General features: G+C 33.4%; 2 protein-coding genes across 2 annotated transcripts; one reads left to right on the plus strand and one right to left on the minus strand.

Annotated features, from left to right (window-relative positions):
- Window positions 1-262: 262 nt before the first annotated feature.
- LOC21399585 (putative calcium-transporting ATPase 11, plasma membrane-type) lies at window positions 263-10,319 on the plus strand. The gene is made up of 7 exons (XM_010091901.2): window positions 263-807; window positions 6,315-6,369; window positions 6,440-8,376; window positions 8,468-8,626; window positions 8,978-9,149; window positions 9,232-9,530; window positions 9,722-10,319. Exons 1-7 carry the CDS (start codon window positions 628-630, stop codon window positions 10,019-10,021), a joined length of 3,102 nt encoding a protein of 1,033 aa, XP_010090203.1. The 5' UTR covers window positions 263-627; the 3' UTR covers window positions 10,022-10,319.
- A 2,155-nt stretch (window positions 10,320-12,474) lies between these two features.
- Window positions 12,475-16,744, minus strand: LOC21399586 (UDP-URONIC ACID TRANSPORTER 1). Its single transcript, XM_024161520.1, has 4 exons — window positions 16,222-16,744; window positions 14,397-14,500; window positions 13,717-13,945; window positions 12,475-12,995 (listed from the first exon to the last, which is right to left on the minus strand). Exons 1-4 carry the CDS (start codon window positions 16,663-16,665, stop codon window positions 12,849-12,851), a joined length of 924 nt encoding a protein of 307 aa, XP_024017288.1. The 5' UTR covers window positions 16,666-16,744; the 3' UTR covers window positions 12,475-12,848.
- Window positions 16,745-19,521: the final 2,777 nt, after the last annotated feature.

The raw sequence follows: 19,521 nt of genomic DNA on the forward strand, positions 1-19,521 counted from the left end.
CGAACTACGAATCATAATTTGAACCAGAAAACGAATCTAGGTACCAAACATAAGTCTTGAATCAAATTTTTTACAGTTTGAAGGCAGGTCTACGTTAAAAATTTAAAGTGTGCCACAGATAATTACTTGCAATTCATAGATGAAGTAAATCAAATAGTCAACATAACAGGACGAACCACTAGGGTTGCCACCATAAGCTTTTCCTTAAAAAAAAAAAAAAAAAAAAAAAAAAAAAAAAAAAAAAAAAAAAAAAAAAAAAAAAAGAAAAAAGAAAAAAAAGTCAAAATCAATGCCATCACTTTTTGTGGAATATTGTTCAGTACTCAAGAAAAAATGGTAAGAAATTAATAGCGATAATGGAGTCATAGGACAAACACAGCGCAGTATTAAATAAGGTGATTGTCTTCTTGAAAGGCTGTCTGGCTCTCTCTCTCTCTCGGTCTCACTCTCTCGTCATACCAGCGACGGACCATCTCTGCTTTGGATTAATTATATATATACACACGCCAACGCAATAAAACTTTCCGTTCACTTTCTCCTTAAGCCTCTTCTCGTCTTCTTCTTTTTGTCGTTTCCGTTATAGAGAGGGAGAGAGAGACTCGTACGGAAAGCTTGAAAAAGCGAGATATGGAAAAGCTGTGGAGCTTGGAGGACTTCGATGTGGAGAACAAGCGCCCGTCGCCGGAGGCTCAACGCCGATGGAGATCTGCCGTCGGCGCCGTCGTCAAGAACCCTCGCCGGAGGTTCCGTTTCATCGCCGATTTCGCCAAGCGCGATGCGGCCGACAAGAAGAGGAAAAGTATCCAGGTTTTTCTCCATTGCCATTTCTCAGTATTCCTTTCTATATGCGTAATTTTTTCTTTTTCTGTTTGGTTAGATCCAAAAATTTGCAATATAAGAGCGTTTTCGAATTTGAAAGAAAAATTGAACGCAAATATTGACGAATTTCAACAATTCGCTAATCTATGTTTTACTTTGAATTGTTATTATTATTTTTGTAATATCGTCATAAGTCATTTCGTTTATTTAGGTTTTCATCTAGTATTAGACTGATTTTACTCAATGGCTGAGAACTTCCGAGTAATCATTTTGATTTTTTTACTTTTTTTTTGTTTTAATTTTTGTGTTTATTGCTGCTTTAACACGTTTTCACTCTTTTTCTCGGCATCCAAACAGAGTCCTTGCTTTTTGTTTTTGTTTTTGTTTTTGGGTACCTGTCCTTTCTTTTTCAATCCACTATCTTTAATGGCTTTCTCAAAATAGGTAGCTAGCTGGGATAGCGAAAGTGCTCCGCGTAGAAATCGTGTTTAACTTTCTAGTTTCCGTTGGTTCGTTAATTTGAGTTTTTAATTTGAGTTAAGATTTAATATTACGTGAAAATTTTTTACTGTAATAAAAAAATTAAATGTAACTGTTTCTGAGAACTTTTTACTGTAACAAAACTCGAATTATAAATTCAATTCAGTGAAATAAACGAGATTTAAATGGGATAAAATTATTCTCATGCACTTTAGACTTATGCACTTTAGACTTTTCATTATTTATAAAATGGACCTTGACAATGCAATTCTGTTGATAATCATCAACAATGCAATTCAGTTTGATTACAGTAATCAATTAGTGGGTAGTAAATCAAGCTCTAAAATGTCAACTAAGAGGATGTTTGGTAGAAAGATTCGTTCTCTTATTCGAATCATGATTCGTAGTTTGTTATAGTATTTTTTCTCATAAAAAATACACATAAATTAAAAATGATTCGAATCACATAATTTGAATCCTCTAACTAAAGGTTCTCAAAATTTATAAAGTGCATTTTGAGATTTTTTCGCCCATTAATTAATGTCAGTCAGTCAGCTTCTGGACTACAGTTTCAATAAGTTTTCAAATTTGAAATCCAATTTATCAAAAGTTTTGAATTCAAATAGGTGCACCAGCACAATAAACTTTTAGATCTATTTAGTAGGTATAATTAAATCATAATTTTTAATTTTAATATTTAAAATTTAAATTTTTTACGAGAAGAAAAAATAATAATAGAATTAATTATTTAAACAAACAAACGTATTTTGACTAATTTTTAGGGGTTTTTTTTTTCCACTACTATTTGACCAGTAGTTTATTTATTTTTTATCTTGCTCAAGGCCGGTAGTATATTTGAAAATGGTTATTGCACTCTTGACGGGCAAAAGACCGGAATTATAGATTAACACAAGTGGACGCTATATAGGCTGTGACTTTGTGTCACTTGTCTGTCCTGTATTAATGATCTGGTGTCCCCAATGTTTATTAGAATTGGGACCATCGTTTTCGGACTATATGCTGACGTGGCGCTATCCGATTGGGTGTTCTGGATCAGGCCGCTCAATAATTCTGTTGCTGACGCACAGCTTCTAATCCTTTTTATCGTAAGGCGGAATTGAAAAAATTTGAACATAAATTTGTACTTTTTCTGATAAAAAACGCTATAAAAAAAAATTTAAACTATAATTTGAACTCTATGTCTTAAGACGAACTGGATTTATTGTGTAGCTGCACAAAATTACATCCGAGTAAAAGGACAAAAACAATAAAAATTTAATAAAAGACTAAAGATGTGTAGTTTATAAGTTTAAATTATAATTTATGATTATGATATTTAAATTTTTATGAGAGAAAAATATTATAAAAGAATTAAAAATGATGGTTTGAATCTATAAATAAATGATTTAAATTATAATTCATGATTATGATATTTAAATTTTTATGAGAAAAAAATATTATAAAAGAATTAAAAATGATGGTTTGAATCTATAAATAAATACAGCCTAATAGTTTAAAACAATTAAAGAGAATTCAATTTCTTTTCACTGGGAAAGATTGGCACCAAAATACATGCATAGCCAACTTGGCTTTTTCAAAAAAAAAAAAAAAAAAGAAACTAAAAAGGCCCAACATTCTTTGCGTGCAAACGCATCTATTGATTCAAATAAGATGACTCTCTCTGATGCGTTTGCACGCATTGGAGACTGTCCCTTTGCCCTAGATATTAGACAAATAACTGGAAATTTCCAAAATTGAAAAAAGAAAAAGAAAAGAGACAAAAAAGTCGCTTGAAGATGTAGTGGTTGTGATATAATACTTGAAGAAAAAGGAGCTATTGACTTTAACCTTTTGATAATGACAAGGGACGAAACTTCCTCGATGTTTCTCTCTTGTCAGCAGGCACATTAATGTGGGACAATAGAAAAATTAAACAAAGTACATTGATGGGAGAGATTTTTAGGATTATGTTTTTTTTTTTTTTTTTTTTTTTTGTTGGGATTGTGTTAGCATCTGGTTATTAGTAGTTAAGCAGTAAGCACGTATTAAGCGAAAGAGAATCAGATGCTCATGCTCGTCATCTTCTTTACAATTTTTTATCGAAGATATTCTTCTGCTGACATCTGTTAAACTTTTGATGTATACATTTATTTTCTTTTCTTTTTCTTTTTTTGGATTGAATTCTTTTATATCGGCTACCCAGTTCCTTTTCTGTTTATTTTTATGTGTCGTTTTCTGTCATTTCCGTACGTAAGTTTATATTAACGAACAGTCTATTTGTTTTGATGAGATTCATCCCTATCATGTTAGAAAATATACTTAAGAGGTAAAATATCTCTCAAAATTCAGGAAACAGTCACTAAAAATTAATAGATTAATAAACGAAAGCGTATTTAAATCCATAATAGTAAATTATTCTCTAAAATTATACGATTTCTCTTCTAAATTAACACGTTTTTTTAGAGAATTCTTTAACTTTCTCCCTGCTCTCTTTGATGATGGGATGTCAGAAAAGAATAGAATAATAATATGTATAATCTGTAGACTATAACTATTATATATAGATAATTTCTTATTATCTTTTTGGTATTTCTATTTTAGTCCATCATAAAAATATAAATTATCTTTAAATCTGTACACATTAAGAGCCCACACCCTATCAGATACATTAAAGCTCAAATTACCTAAATCTTAGTAGACCACTTTTAAATGGGCTTAATCTTATATGACAGTCTCCAACACATAATTATTCACATATAAGCTCAATATTAAATTAAAGATCCAACATATCAAACACAAAAGTAGACCCACCATGCCCATCGGGGACAAAAAAAAAAAAAAAAAAAAAAAAGTTTTCCTATACTAAATGCAAGTTGCTTTCAACACAACCGTCCTGCTTCTAGGACGGGGTATGGCATCCCTTTAGACTTTGTGAAAGGTTTCCTATTTTTGATGGATGGTTTTATAGATTTTCAATGGAAATTATTAGTTTATTACATCTTAGAGAGAATTATTTTAGGAGCAATAAGTTAAATTTTCTCTTTTTTATTTTTTTTTATTTTTTTATTTTTGTATTTTTATTTTTAACAAATGGCTTCTATGTTTTCTACACTAACAATTCAACATATTGCATATTTCAATTTTCTTGACAAATTTTTAATCTGTCAATGGCCTTGAAAGAAATATATAGGAATTAGTAAACATTATTTTTGAAAGAAAAATTAATAAACAAATAAAAAGTAGTAAATAATTTATTTATTTGCTATATATTTGGTAAACAAAGAATTTACTGAGTACAAAAATTGATATATAATTTATTTATTGAGAAAATAAATTGGTAAATATTAGGTAAATAATTGATTTATTATTTATAAACATGAGTGATATTGTTTTTTGGGTTAATTGCTAAATAAAATTTACTATATAAATTGATAAATATTATGCAAGTACGAATAGATTTATAATAAGCATTAGGTAAATTTAGTAACTCGGTATATATTTACTAATTGAATATTAGGTAAATTTATCAATATTGTAAATATTAGGTAACTAATTTATTTATTAAGTACAAAATTTGTAAATATTGAGTAGGTGTTGGTAAAGACTATATATACATGAACTAAATGAATCATAAAACTCCAAATGAAAACCCTAAATATTAGTTAAATAATAGATTTACCAAGAAAATAGTAGATAGATTTATTTAGTCGGTAAATATTAGGTAAGTAAAGAATTTACTCTGAATAGTAGGTAAATTTTCTTTACTAAATAATAGGTTAATCTATTTATTTGGTAAATATTAGACAAATAATGTATTTAATAAGTATTAAATTTTTTAAGTAACTTATTTATTAAGTAAATAGATTGATTAAGATTAGATAAATAATGCATTTATTAGGTATAAAAATGATAAATATTAGATAATTCATTAATCTATTTAGTACATAAATAGTTAATATTCAATAGGTATTGGTAAATACTAAATACTATATTTACATGTAATAAGTAAATAAAAAATCCCCAAATCAACTATAAAATTGAAAGCCTTAACATTAAAAGCCTCGAAATTAAGGGAAAAAAAAAGGCACAATGCTAAATAGAGTTGCACAGCGATCATCAGCGTAGTTTAAAGTAAGTTTACATTATCTCTAATATTAAATTCAAATTCCTTCATCCTAGATAATAATATATATAGTTGCATAATTATTTAGAGTTTTATGTAACTCACAAGAGAGTTATTTGGTTATGACAAGTATTTCATGTAAACTAAAATAAAAATTCCATCTAAATTTGTAAAAATTTATTTCTCTGGCTCGAAGAATATCCAACATTATTAGTCAATGCTGATGGCTTCTTTTTTCTTTTCCTTTTAAAAAATTGTTATTTGTGTCTGGCCTAAGAATATCTAATATTATTAGTCAATCATGCTGACTCTTTTTCCCCCCTTTTATAAAAAAAAAAAGCTGCTTATCTCTACTACAAAGATAAAAGCTACGTAATTTTTCTTTTTGAAATGAAAAATCGAAGTACTGAAACCTTTTTTCTTTTAGTATCATGTGCGTTACCTACTACCCTAAAATAAAACCGTGAAGTTACAATAATTGTTCCATAATTTTAGTACAAGCCCACTGGTAAAACTAGTACGTATTTAAATGGAGTATTATATTATCTCTGCTATTTTAACTTAGTGTTGAGTAAACATCACTCAAAAAGGCTATACAACGATATGGTCAGCATTAATTTTACTAAACACTTATGTTATCGCATTTTTTTTTTTTGGTTTTTACTATCATTTACTAATTCTATGAACAAATAATTGCTGGGAAAATCAAGCAAATTCTATTAGATGCCTCAGATATTGCAAATCTCAAAATTTCAAGTAGAGAAATTGAGGCTTCTGCTATCACATTCGTTTTAAGTCCATTAAGTTAAGTTTCCAATTTTTCAATAATTATACCTCCGAGAATATGATTTTCGTCAGTGTTTTGACTTGCCATATTCATTTGCTTTACCAGGAAAAGATACGAGTTGCTCTTTATGTTCAGAAAGCAGCACTGCAGTTCATCGATGGTATTGTCCGTGCTCAGCAAGATTCTCTGTTCTCCTAATATCTTGTTTAATTGCATTTTCTGTTGTGCAGCTGGTGGTAGAATTGAATACAAGTTGTCTGAAGAGGCTAGGGAAGCGGGTTTTGGTATTCACCCTGATGAGCTTGCATCAATTGTACATAGCCATGATATTAGGGCCTTGAAAATTCACGGCGGAGTTGATGGAATAGCAAGAAAAGTCTCCGTCTCAGTGAATGAAGGGGTTGGCGAGAGGGATTTACCTATCAGGCAAAATATTTTTGGGGTCAATCGTTATGCAGAGAAACAAGCCAGAACCTTTTTGATGTTTGTATGGGAAGCACTACAAGATTTAACACTCATCATTCTTATGGTATGCGCTGCAGTTTCAATAGGTGTTGGAATTGCCACTGAAGGGTGGCCAAAGGGCATGTATGATGGTTCAGGAATCCTGCTTAGTATTATCCTGGTTGTCATGGTTACTGCCATAAGTGACTACAAGCAATCCCTGCAATTCAAGAAGTTGGATGAAGAGAAAAAGAAGATATTTGTCCATGTTACTAGGGACGGTAAGAGACAAAAAATTTCCATATATAACTTGGTTATTGGAGACATCGTTCATTTGTCAATCGGAGACCAAGTTCCAGCTGATGGGATTTTTATATCTGGTTATAGTTTGCTGATTGATGAATCAAGTTTATCAGGGGAGAGCGAGCCAGTTAATGTAGATGAAGAAAAACCTTTTCTTCTATCCGGAACAAAAGTGCAGGATGGATCAGCGAAAATGTTGGTAACAGCAGTTGGCATGAGGACTGAATGGGGTAAGTTGATGGAGACACTAAGTGAAGGGGGTGAAGATGAGACCCCACTGCAGGTGAAGCTGAATGGTGTTGCTACGATTATTGGTAAAATTGGTTTGGGTTTTGCAGTGCTTACGTTTCTGATTTTGACAGGAAGATTTTTGGTGGAAAAAGCACTTCATCATCAGTTCACTGTTTGGTCTTCAACTGATGGACTTGCACTTTTGAACTACTTTGCTATTGCAGTAACTATAATTGTCGTTGCAGTTCCTGAAGGATTACCATTGGCAGTGACACTGAGCCTTGCTTTTGCAATGAACAAATTAATGACTGAAAGGGCACTTGTGAGACATCTAGCCGCATGTGAAACAATGGGTTCTGCAAGTTGCATTTGCACGGACAAAACAGGAACTTTAACTACAAACCATATGGTGGTTACTAAAATTTGGTTATGTGAAAAATCTATAGAGATAAAGGGTAAGGAGAGTGAAGACATGCTAAAATCTGAACTATCTGAAGAGGTTTTAAGCCTCCTTCTGCAAGTTATATTTCAAAATACTGGTTCTGAAGTTGTTAATGTGGATGGAAAGATCACCATTTATGGATCTCCTACGGAGACAGCAATATTAGAATTCGGCTTGCTTTTGGGTGCTGACTTTGATGAGCAGCGTAGAAACATTAGCATACTTAAGATAGAGCCCTTTAATTCAGTCAGGAAAAAGATGTCTTTACTTGTTGCTCGGCCTAATGGCAGGAAGCGTGCTTTTTGCAAAGGAGCATCAGAAATAATATTGAGAATGTGTAATAAGTTTGTTGACCCAAATGGAGAACCTCTTGATTTATCGGACCAACATGTAAGCAATATAACGGATGTTATAAATTCCTTTGCTTCTGAAGCTCTGAGAACTCTATGCTTGGCTTTCAAAGACATGGATGACTCTTCCGATGAAAGGACAATCCCTGAAGAAGGCTATACATTGGTAGCAGTTGTTGGAATCAAAGACCCTGTGCGTCCGGGGGTAAAAGATGCTGTTAAGACTTGTTTAGCAGCTGGAGTAACTGTTAGAATGGTAACTGGCGATAATATAAACACGGCTAAGGCCATAGCTAAAGAATGCGGCATACTCACGCCAGATGGTGTGGCCATAGATGGACAGGAGTTTCGTAATCTGTCTGCTGAACAGATGAGAGACATTATACCCAGAATCCAGGTACCTAAAATTGTAGTGCACAAATAATTTACTTTTTCTGCTATGTGTTATTGATGATGCTTCAACTTCTCTATGCTTCATATGGACACAGGTAGTGGCGCGGTCTTTGCCGTTGGACAAACACACCTTGGTGACTAATTTGAGAAATATGTTCGGTGAGATTGTTGCAGTAACTGGTGATGGGACCAACGATGCTCCTGCTCTGCAAGAAGCAGACATCGGACTTGCTATGGGCATAGCAGGAACAGAGGTCTGTGCATTTGCAACTTTAAAACATTCATTTATTTTTCTTACAAGCCAATCTGTCGCGTGATTAATGCAATAGATATTTTTCTTCTTTATCATCTAATGTGTTGGTTTCTGGTTACCATTTACTTTGTTGTGTGCATGTTGCAATCTGCTAACCTGTATGTTTCCCTATACATCTGCTTCATGGGAAAAAGGTTCCAGTCAATTATTCAAATAGTTTAGCAATTTTGATAGCATGTTGCTATTTTTTAATATGTTTCTGCTTTGGTCATCATGTTCTGCTGCTGTATTTTTTTGATGCTTTTTTTTAAATGTTCTCAACATGACCTTTTTTTGTGCATATTTTGTGCAGGTTGCTAAAGAAAACGCCGACGTCATAATAATGGATGACAATTTTGCAACTATTGTAAATGTAGCCAGATGGGGACGTTCGGTATACATAAACATTCAAAAGTTCGTTCAGTTCCAGTTGACAGTTAATGTAGTAGCTCTGGTGCTAAATTTTTTTTCTGCTTGCATCTCAGGTTTGTTGGTCTAGCTGGTTCTTCTTTTCCATGCAGTGTTTCTATTATTATGCACTATGATAACTTTCTATGTCACTGTCAGGTTCTGCTCCTCTTACTGCTGTGCAACTGCTGTGGGTCAACATGATTATGGACACTCTTGGTGCACTGGCACTGGCCACAGAACCTCCTAACGATGAACTTCTGAAAAGGCCTCCTGTACCGAAGGGTGCGAGCTTCATCACAAAGGCCATGTGGAGGAATATCATCGGTCAGAGCATTTACCAATTGGCCGTCCTTGCAGTGCTAAATTTCACCGGGAAGCAGCTTCTAGGACTTAATGGTTCAGATGCAACTATGGTTCTCAACACTTTGATATTCAATGCATTTGTGTTTTGCCAGGTATATCTATCCAAATAAGAATCTACCCTACTCCAAATCTGATTCGACATATCGTATATTCGTATTCATGTTCTTCGTCTTCAAAAAGCTCATTCTTTATATGCAATGCATCTAGACAAAAGGAGCAATCTCGGATGAGTTACTCGTTTGGACACGGGCATAATAGTGCTTCTTTCTGTATGTTTCTGCAGGTGTTTAATGAGATAAACAGCCGAGATATAGAGAAGATAAACATATTCCGCGGCATGTTTAGCAGCTGGGTTTTCCTTGGCGTCATCTTTTGCACAGTGGCCTTCCAAGCCGTCATAATCGAGTTCTTGGGCACATTCGCAAGCACCGTGCCACTAAACTGGCAATTATGGTTACTCAGTGTCTTAATTGGATTTGTTAGTATGCCAGTTGCTGTTGTCCTCAAGTGCATCCCAGTTGAAATCAAAACCAAGCACCACGATGGCTATGAAGAGCTCCCTAGCGGCCCAGATCTTGCTTAAAGATTCGGAGAAGCAAAAGCTGAAAAAAAGAAAAAAAAAAAAGTAGCTAACTATTAGTGACTAGGCTGACCAGTAGAATGCCTTTTGCCCTTTTTTCACACTCTTGAAAACATATACTTTCCGTTCAAATCATTACAACATCTATATTTTCCTATCTTACAGCAAACGTTAGTAGGTGTTAGGTGAAAAAAATTTTATTAAGTTGTACCTTTGAGTTTTCTTTTTTAGTCATTAACTGATGTATGGGAACACAATTCCTTTTTGAAATATAATTTGGAGTCTTGCAAATCTTTGAATTTTACGTTGATTGCTTAGAGAATAAAAAAAATGTTGTAGTATCTCTACTTTGGTATAATTATGATTTATGGGTGGTTATATAATTGGGTACACAGGTCAAGAACATTTTAGTATCAAGTTATTATCATTTTTATTTTTTTGATAGATTACCGCATACAGGTCTTGTGATAAATAAATTTATATGAAAAATCTTGCATTTTACGAAAATTGTAAATTTATGGGGTGGGATGTAGAATAATTGGTTTTAAGCACTTTTGCGTTAATGAAGATGAAGCAACATAAGCTGGTATGCTTTTGGCCCTCGCGAATTGCTACCTCTTAAAGGGCCAAACTCCTCTTGTTACCTGTTTTACCTAGTAGCTGCATGAGCACTCCTATTCATCTACATGAGATTAAAACCTCGCTACTCGCATAAGGTTGGTTCTGCTAGGTGGTTAAGTAAAATCTAATTTAATGGGACCCACCTTTTTGTGAGTAATGGAGATTTATTCTTATAAAAATGAATACTATATTGTGAAATGCTAACGTCATTCTGTCACTTTCTTTCTTATTCTTTACATTCATTGTTTGACACGTGACACTAGCATTTCTCTTACTATTTTTGGAGCATCAAATTCAAGATTAATCCAACGACAAAATCAAAACACCGAGATAAACCAAGAAAGATCCTACGTTTATGCACAAACAAATTCCAAACTAAAATCAATCCAATCAAAGGAGTATAACATCATCCTCTGTAGGTGATGACGATGCCGTGACGACGGGGACAACGGTCAGGTAGGTGAGCCAGGCCTCTCTCTTGGAGGTGGCGAGGTAAGCAAAGAGTGCAGTGAAGAAGGGCTTGGTGGTGCCGACGGCCTGGTTGCAGGAGAAACCATAACTAGTTTGTTCCTAAGGTTTCTTTAAAAATGAATGTAGCATCTTAATATTATTAAAAATATAGGTTACCAATGAGAAGTTTCGTCATAACAGAGAGTACTAAAATGATTTTACCCCTTTGATCAATACTCTAAACAAAAACATCTCATTCTCTTGAGATCTTTTGCAGGAATTTCTGAGGCTTCCAATCAAATTGACAAGGCACATTGCTGGCTCTTGCTCAACATAAGGCACCCAATCTCAGAGTATAGCTCGGAAACTAGTTATTGACCAAGTCAAAATTGGAATGAGAAAATGAAACACTAGGCACATTATGTGGCTCTTTATGAGAGAGATTCACAAAAAGTGCTTGCATCTATGAATTTTGCCTCGAGACTTTCTACAATAATTTGTTTATTCTCTTGAAAAAGTCTGGAATTTGCTCAACGGTTTTACGTTTGAGATTGTACTTCACTACTCGGTGAATGTTTTCAGTTTGTTTCACTATTTTCATCCTGCTTCATACAAATTCGATCAGAAAAAGGAAAATTCTGTATAATATCAGCATTCAGAAGAAGCCAGCAAAATCGTGGATGGTGAGATTTTGTATTTCTCGAAAAGACTGATAATTTTTTCTCTGTATAGTTCAATTTGGAGAAAACATCACAAGGTACTCTTTATGCGCATATTTAAGATTGAGAAGTACAAATAAATGGATAAAAGTTCAGCATTTGACAAGCAATTTACTGACGGTTGAAAAACAAGCAGCAATCAATATGGCTTGGTGTTTTTTTCTTGAACTCACGCCTCAAAAGCTTAAAGTAGTTACGCGTCACGGCTTGCGCCAAATGCCTTTGGAAAGCCTCAAGATAGATATACGCCTCGCGCCTTGAAAGCCCTGAGGCTTAAGACTTGAGCCTCAAGGCTTAGGCCTCGCACCTCGAGAAGCCTTGAGGGTTTTATATCTTTCCGAATGACAAATAGAGTAAGAGACTGACCAGTCCAACTTCAAATGATCCCGATAAATAGTTCTTAAACACTAATGTCCAAAACAAAATGCCGTTTCATGCTCAATTCAAAATCAACAAGGTCTTGATATTTTAGTTTTGCCAATAAGTTGTTTCAAAAAGGTCCTATAAGAGCTAGAAGGTCAAGTCTTAATATTTTGTTAATGGTGGCAATAAGATGAATCGTTACCAGAAGATAGAGCCTAGTCAGTTTAATGCTGCTCAATATCATAAAAAGTAGATTATAAACAATATATATTGCCCACAATATAGAGCCTAAGACATATCAAATATTGGTAGCAACTAGCAGCCATAATTTATTAATGGGAATTGAGTTCGCAACAATGATATAATCTGCCAATAAAGACGGTACCTATAAGAGTTACAAACAACAATTTCTATAGGATAACAATGGCAAGGACAAGGAACTGCTTAGGATCATGGGAAGTGGGAATCGGATAATAACTATAATATGATAAATACAAAACTAAACTAAAATAATACTCTCTCTCTCTCTCTCTCTCTCTCTCTCTCTCCCTCTCTCCTTGCATGCAACAAAATGATATCCACCAAGAATCTAGTTGGAGCTTAAAGTCAATGCCTCGTTAAAGAAAATTCTCAGTCGAAATAAACCATACTTAAATATGGTTAATGCAGGGAGTTACTTATCTAAACCTCCGCTTTGCTTCCCCATATGCCAGAACCCCCATTACGGTAACTGTGTACCCGCCGATGCCCATGACGGTGACCGGATTTCTGAACAGAAGTATAGAGATCACAACAGCCACAGCACCTTTTGCATTGCCTAACACCTGATCATGACATAGTTTCAGTGGCAGATCAAGATGAGGGTTCAACAGCAGTAGAAAATAAGAAAGCATACATTAAGAATGAATTAAATTCTATTTGATATGAAAATCAATCACTTAATATTGCCGTTGTAATAGCACAAGCTGAGTGACAAAGGGACTCAGAGGAATGAGCTCCAAGACTCATTTCTTGATCGTAGTATATCATTATGGTAATAATATGTTGATATTTTCCAAGTTATTTAACTAAATTATTTTCTAACTTTCTTATTCCAATGGAAAAGGGGTTGTTATCTTCCAATGGAAAAGGGGTAGTTATCTTCCAATGGATGATATATGTATTTCCGCCTATAGAATAGCCTATTGAAAAATGATAACTCACATATCACATTAGGTGGTATTTTCATAGCACCAAGACGCCAGTTAACAGTACTATATAGTTTTAACAGAATATCTTATCCTAAATATTGAATGCTCAAGACAAATCCGTAAACAAAAATAGGCAAGCCTTTCTTCTTCTTGTTTCCTTTGTAGTTTTAAGTTGACAGAACCCCCATATGGTCTTATACAATTCTTCATTACTTGATGTCATTAGCTTTTCATTTTCGCTAAAATTTATTTAAATATCTTATAGACAGCTTGGATTTACCAGTGGTATTTCATGGAAGAATAAATTTGAAAGAAAAATTAAGGAAGAAATAGGATAATAAGGGGGGAAAAAAACCTGGAGTGTTAGTGCACTAGTATGTTTAGTGACCAAGAAATTTGACAAATTAGCCGAATAAGCCAGTACTGAATTGACAAAAAGAAGTAACCACATGAATCTATGCTCTCTTCCGAGCTCTAATGTAACTTCCATGACGTTTGGCTCCATTACAAGTGATGCAGGCAGTAATACTAGCACAGCGATTGGGGACATATAGAGCAACAAATTCATTGAGTTTAACTTTTCCCTGCAAGTATGAGACATTAGAACATAGTAAGAAATACTGATTCAAGTACTTCACAGTTTCTGCTAGACAGATAAAAAGTTTCCTGACAGTATAGTGAAATTCTATCTACAATTTGTATAGTCTGGGGAAGTAAAAAAGGTCTTAATACGTAGTATTTCCTTTCTTTCTTAAAAAAAAAAAAAAATTAGCGGGGTTAGGATGAAAACAATCTAGTATGATCTTAGTTTTATGATGTCTATCTTTCACATTTAACATTTACTGGTAGTATTTTAGTATCATCGTAACCAAATACATATCCTACTTTGAAGCATATTTGCTCCTTAGTAGCCTCACTAGAAAGATATCATGAAATACATGTCCCTTTTCGAAGCATATTTGTCACCTCTGCTAGACAGATAAAAGTTTCTTGACAGTACGGGGGAAAAAAAAAGAGAGAAAATAGAAGATATACCCTTCAGAAGAAAGCAGGATGCCCTGAAGAACAGACTTAAAGGCCCTTGCAGCAGTTGCACTTAGGCACATAATGAAGCCAAACAAGTGAAAACCCGGTTCACCCTATCACCAATCAAGACATAAGAACATAAAGAAAGGCCATGCTAAAATTAATAGACATCCAACGCTCTTTATCAGTCAATCAAAGAAACAGCTCAATAGATGTATGCACGTATGTCTGTTTTGCTCTCCTTATTTATCTAAATTGCAAAGGAGAAAATATTGACATAGGATCAAAAAAGTAAAATTCATTCTCAGAGTTCCATCACATACAGAAACATCACTAATGTTAAACATTAAGATGACGATGCAAAATTAGAAACTTTTAATAAGAGCATGTTTGTTTAGGAGAAGTCTCGTATCTGATACCAGTTCAATCTGATTGATAATATTGATCAAAGTATGATTATTTTAGAAACTACTGTTTGAGAACAGGAAAGAAATTGAGAAGCAACCATTATAAAATGCAACTTCATACAATAAACACCGAAACTCCCTCAACCTTAGCAATCCATTTAAGGCTGTAATGAAACCCATTTGATTCAGCCAACAAGTACTACAGATCATTCAGGATATCAAGTCTGAAGTTTTGCCAAACTAACATTAAAAAGACCACTCAAGTAATGTCTCTTACATGAAATGTAATCCAAAAGCCATGACATATCCCATTTCTACTCCTATACATTGCGTCAGAGACGGAGGCGATTTGCATTACTCATTGGAGATTAGATCACAAGCAACTAGAGTTCTTAGAATTTTCCCAGCCGATAAAATTCTTACTTTATATATTCTGGCAGATAATTCATCCTCAGGGAAAATACACAAATAAATAATTTGTCCTGCTATACTTCCATCCTAGATTTCAAAGACAAATCTGACATTTCCAAAATCTTAGAAATTTAACCGAGACTCCTCTGAATCAAACTAGAACAATACTCATTCACCCAAAAAAAAAGGGGGGGAATAATACTCATCCAAAAACTTTACTTTTCACCCCCAATGCGTGACCTATTACATATATTGAGCCATTACCATAAAAAGAAAAAGACAACATAGAGATTGGACCAAACAAAGATCACCCAGTTTCAGCAAAAATCACCGCTCAGTAAACCAAGTAAATAAGCTTCCAGATCTTTAATGTTATGTGAAACGACACAATTAATTTCAAAATTAGAAATGAAAATTACTTAAAAGACTTTCAGAAATAGAAGAGTCCAAAACTGATAACCACCACCAAGATAAACCAGGAAAGTTCCTACATTGATACACAAAACAATTCTGATTTGGGAACAAAAAATAACAACAAACTCATCCAATTGACAAAAAACTTTCAGATCTGTGCTGCATAATTAGACCACAATTAGTTTTTCTAAGCATCAAAATTCCAGATTGATCTCTGACAAAATCGAAACATTGAGATAAACCAGGAAAGATCCTAGATTTACGCACAGACAAATACCGAGCAAAAATCAATCCGATTAACGAAGTCTTCAGATCTCCAATCGCATAATCGAACCAAAATTCGTTTCTAAGCGTCGAATTCCATATTAATCACTAGTAAACCAGGAAAGATCCCACATTTATGCACAAACAAAATTCCAAACAAAAATCAATCCAATTAACGAAAACTTCAGATCTGTAACTGCATACTGAGACCAAAATCAGTTTCTTTAAGCATCAAATTCAGGATTAGTCATTAATAAACCAGGAAAGATCCCACATTTACGCACAAACAAATTCCAAACAAAAATATATCCAATCAAAAAAGGCACACAAGATCATACTCCGCTGGCGATGACAACGCCGGCGACGACGGGGACGAGGGCGGCGTAGGTAAGCCAGGCCTCTCTCTTGAAGGTGACGAGGTAAGCGAAGAGCGCGGTGAAGAAGGGCGTGGTGGCGCCGACGGCCTGGTTGAAGGAGACGGCGAGGTATCGGAGTGAGATGTTGCCGCCGACGACGGAGGCGCAGAATACGAGGCTGAGAGTGGCGATCTTGAGGAGCTGAGGCTTCGATTTCAGCGTTTGGAGAGGGACGACCTTGAGGAAGACGATGGAGAAGTAGCTGAGGATGGCACAGGCCGACATGTGACACATTGTGAGGAAGATTGGGAATCGGAAGCCATAGTTGGAGAGCAAGAACTTGTTGAGGAGAAGAACGCCAATGTTGGAGGAGTACCAGAGGATCACAAGAGAGGAAATGAAAATGGCGTCCTTGCTTAGAGGCATTGTTGTTGTTGTCGTTATGGTCGTGGTGTTTGTTTGTCAAACGAAGCTCGCATTTGAGCTTCAATGGAAAATGGGCTAATTTGTTTGCTTTTTTTTTTCTCTCTTTAAATTTAAATAATTTTGTAATTTGTAATTTATGTTTTTTTAATTTAATTTTAAATTTGTGAAAGGTATTTTTGGTGCGTCATGTAGTTGTGTAAAATGTGCAGGTGGAAGGAAGAGAGGAAACGTCTATTTTGTGTTGCCCCCTATCTTTTGAAAATTATTATGTATAATTGTATATAAACTCCAAAAATTTATTAATGATTTGTGGGAAAGAAATAACTATCAAAAAGAGAAAAAATGAAAAAGACTAATAAATAAATTCCAGGGAGCTTCTCGGAGAAGAATTCCTGACATTTGTGTGGAATAACTAACAAAAAGAGGAAAATGAAAAAGACTAACGTGTTGTTCTTTCACAATAAAATTTAAAAAAAATTTAAATTCGAGTTATAATTTTATTTAAGTTTATATTTTTTTTATAAAATTTAAATTTGAACTCGAGTTTGAATTCGAGTTTGAACTCGAGTTTATGGCTAAATTTGAGTTCAAGTTTTCCCTTCAACTCGAGTTCATAAACTCGAACTCAAGTTAATGAACATTATTTTTTCTATTCTTAAAAATGTCATAATTTTTTTGTTTTAATTATGATTGAGATAATTTTTTTCCTATGCATTCACAATGAAAAGACAAATAAAACCACACCCATATACCCTATTAAAATTTTTCATCACCATTGAGTTTTTATTAAAATACTATCTAAATACAAATTTAAGTTTTGACTCACCCAAACACAAACTCAAAAAGATTCTCAATTCAAATCATAACTCAAATGTGCACATTCAAACACAAACTCAAATTACAGCTTCAACTCAAATTATAACTCAAACTCAACTCAAAGAACATCACTCAAATCACCCTAACTCAAAAATGCAAAAGAACAACCCTTAAAATAAATTTCAGGGAGGAAACTTTCATGGTGTTTGAAGAAGAATTTTTAAAATTTGTATCGAAAATATGATAATTTGCGCATTTTATAACGTTACAATTATATAAATTATGATAGAATAACATTTTTAAAATGAATAGGATAACTTACACATTGAGTAATATATTTATAAACTTTAAACGTTACCATAAATTTATAGATCAATACGAGTGCAGAGAAGCTATCACGAAATTTCTTATTTAAAATATGTTATTAAGTTCGTAGTTCATCAAGTTTTGAACTAAGTACATGCTGGTTGGAGGGCTGAGGTGGGTTTGAATCCAAAAGTCAATTTATTCTTGTTTAGTTGCATTACATTTTGAACTTAATTTGGGTTTAGGGTTCATTTGAATCTAAATTTGAAGATTGAAATCAATTTTATCCCCTAAAGTTCTCACGTTCTAACTCATTTTACTCTTTAAAACTCAATTCAAAAGTTTCCACCAACTATTTTAACTCACATTTCTTTTTTAAAAAAATAAAATAAAATAACTTAACATTAGTTTAAACTTTATTTCTAATTTAGATCTTATATTACTAAGCGTAGTTCGAATTAAAAAAAAAAAAAAAAAAAAACTACTTATAAGTTTAATCTAAAGATTTAAATTCATACAATTCAAACTCACAAAGCAAACGGTGCCTAATAAACTAATTTGAACCAATGTTTTTAGTGAAAGTAATTACGTTAAACTATGTGTGGATTTTTGTCTGATTGTAAAAAAAAATTTAGTGATAACAACAAAAACCTCCCACCACCCCATGATTTCATTAAAAATATTGTATTTCACTCTATATTTTAATAAATTATATGATACTTATTCCTTATCTTTTAGAAATCATCTCGAACCTATGTTATAACATGAATTGATTAACTCACGCTCCAAGCTTTTCTCTAAGTGATCAAAATATCATGGACAAATTACACATTTTCCCACTGAATTATAGGTATTGTCACCAAATAACCTTCGAATTTTAATTTTAGTTTTTTTTTTCTTTCAAATTTCAACAACTCTTACAAATTTTTTTCTCAGCTAAATTTTTGGTAGAAAATGTCACGTGAAATGTAAAAATTAACAAAAAAACTCATGTTAAGAGTTTTAACAAAAATAACACATCACATAAATAATGAGTATCGTTGAACCATTTTTATTACACAATTCCTCTATTAGCTCAATCTCATTAGTCACATAGAAGTACAATTACGTAGTAAGAGTTGTCATTTTTTTTTACCACATCAACTTTCTCTTAATTTACTTGACATAAGGAACCTTGGAAGTTTATTAATGGTGGGCAATAGTAACAATAGAAGTAAGAATTTAACAAAAAGATAAAATTTGCAAGAGTTATTAAAGTTCAGGAAGGAAAAGCTAAAATTAAAATTTAGGGTATTTTATGACAAGGCCAATAGTTCGGGACGAAAACATTAATTCATCCAAATACCTTTGTTAATTTGTTTTCAATTAAAAACAAACTATCAACAAATTAATATTCTTTTTAAAAATAGAAATCAAATTATTAATAAAAAGAAAAAACACCACCTATATTTTGCCTAAATATGACCTTTTAATGTATACTAGTGGAGATAGGTACGTGCAGAAACATTACAATTAATTGCATGATCATCCTATGGAGGAAGCATTTCAACCTCAATATCAGCGTCGAGGAGTTCTTGTGTTGTTATGCTCTTCGAGCTTCTCCGGGTTAAAGGGGCTTCTTCTACCTCGCCTTTCATACAAAGTCCAAACCACTAGTTCCACCGACTGTGATTGAGAAGTCATCTAACTCCCATGGGCAGAAGCCCCAGTTCTTCTTCTTTGGCGGTCGATTTG

The sequence above is a fragment of the Morus notabilis genome, unplaced genomic scaffold (genome assembly GCF_000414095.1).
Source record: "Morus notabilis unplaced genomic scaffold, ASM41409v2 Scaffold305, whole genome shotgun sequence".
In the NCBI taxonomy this organism is placed as follows: domain Eukaryota; kingdom Viridiplantae; phylum Streptophyta; class Magnoliopsida; order Rosales; family Moraceae; genus Morus; species Morus notabilis.

Excerpts from the sequence above, each read along its gene's own strand:
- LOC21399585 (XM_010091901.2), top strand. The coding sequence starts at position 628 with ATGGAAAAGCTGTGGAGCTTGGAGGACTTCGATGTGGAGAACAAGCGC. Across the intron at positions 6,370-6,439 it reads AGCACTGCAGTTCATCGATG|CTGGTGGTAGAATTGAATAC; the intron begins GTATTGTCCGTG and ends TCTGTTGTGCAG. Across the intron at positions 8,377-8,467 it reads ACATTATACCCAGAATCCAG|GTAGTGGCGCGGTCTTTGCC; the intron begins GTACCTAAAATT and ends ATATGGACACAG.
- LOC21399586 (XM_024161520.1), bottom strand. The coding sequence starts at position 16,665 with ATGCCTCTAAGCAAGGACGCCATTTTCATTTCCTCTCTTGTGATCCTC. Across the intron at positions 14,501-16,221 it reads GCGTTGTCATCGCCAGCGGA|GGTGAACCGGGTTTTCACTT; the intron begins GTATGATCTTGT and ends GATTGGTGATAG. Across the intron at positions 13,946-14,396 it reads ATCCTGCTTTCTTCTGAAGG|GGAAAAGTTAAACTCAATGA; the intron begins GTATATCTTCTA and ends TCATACTTGCAG.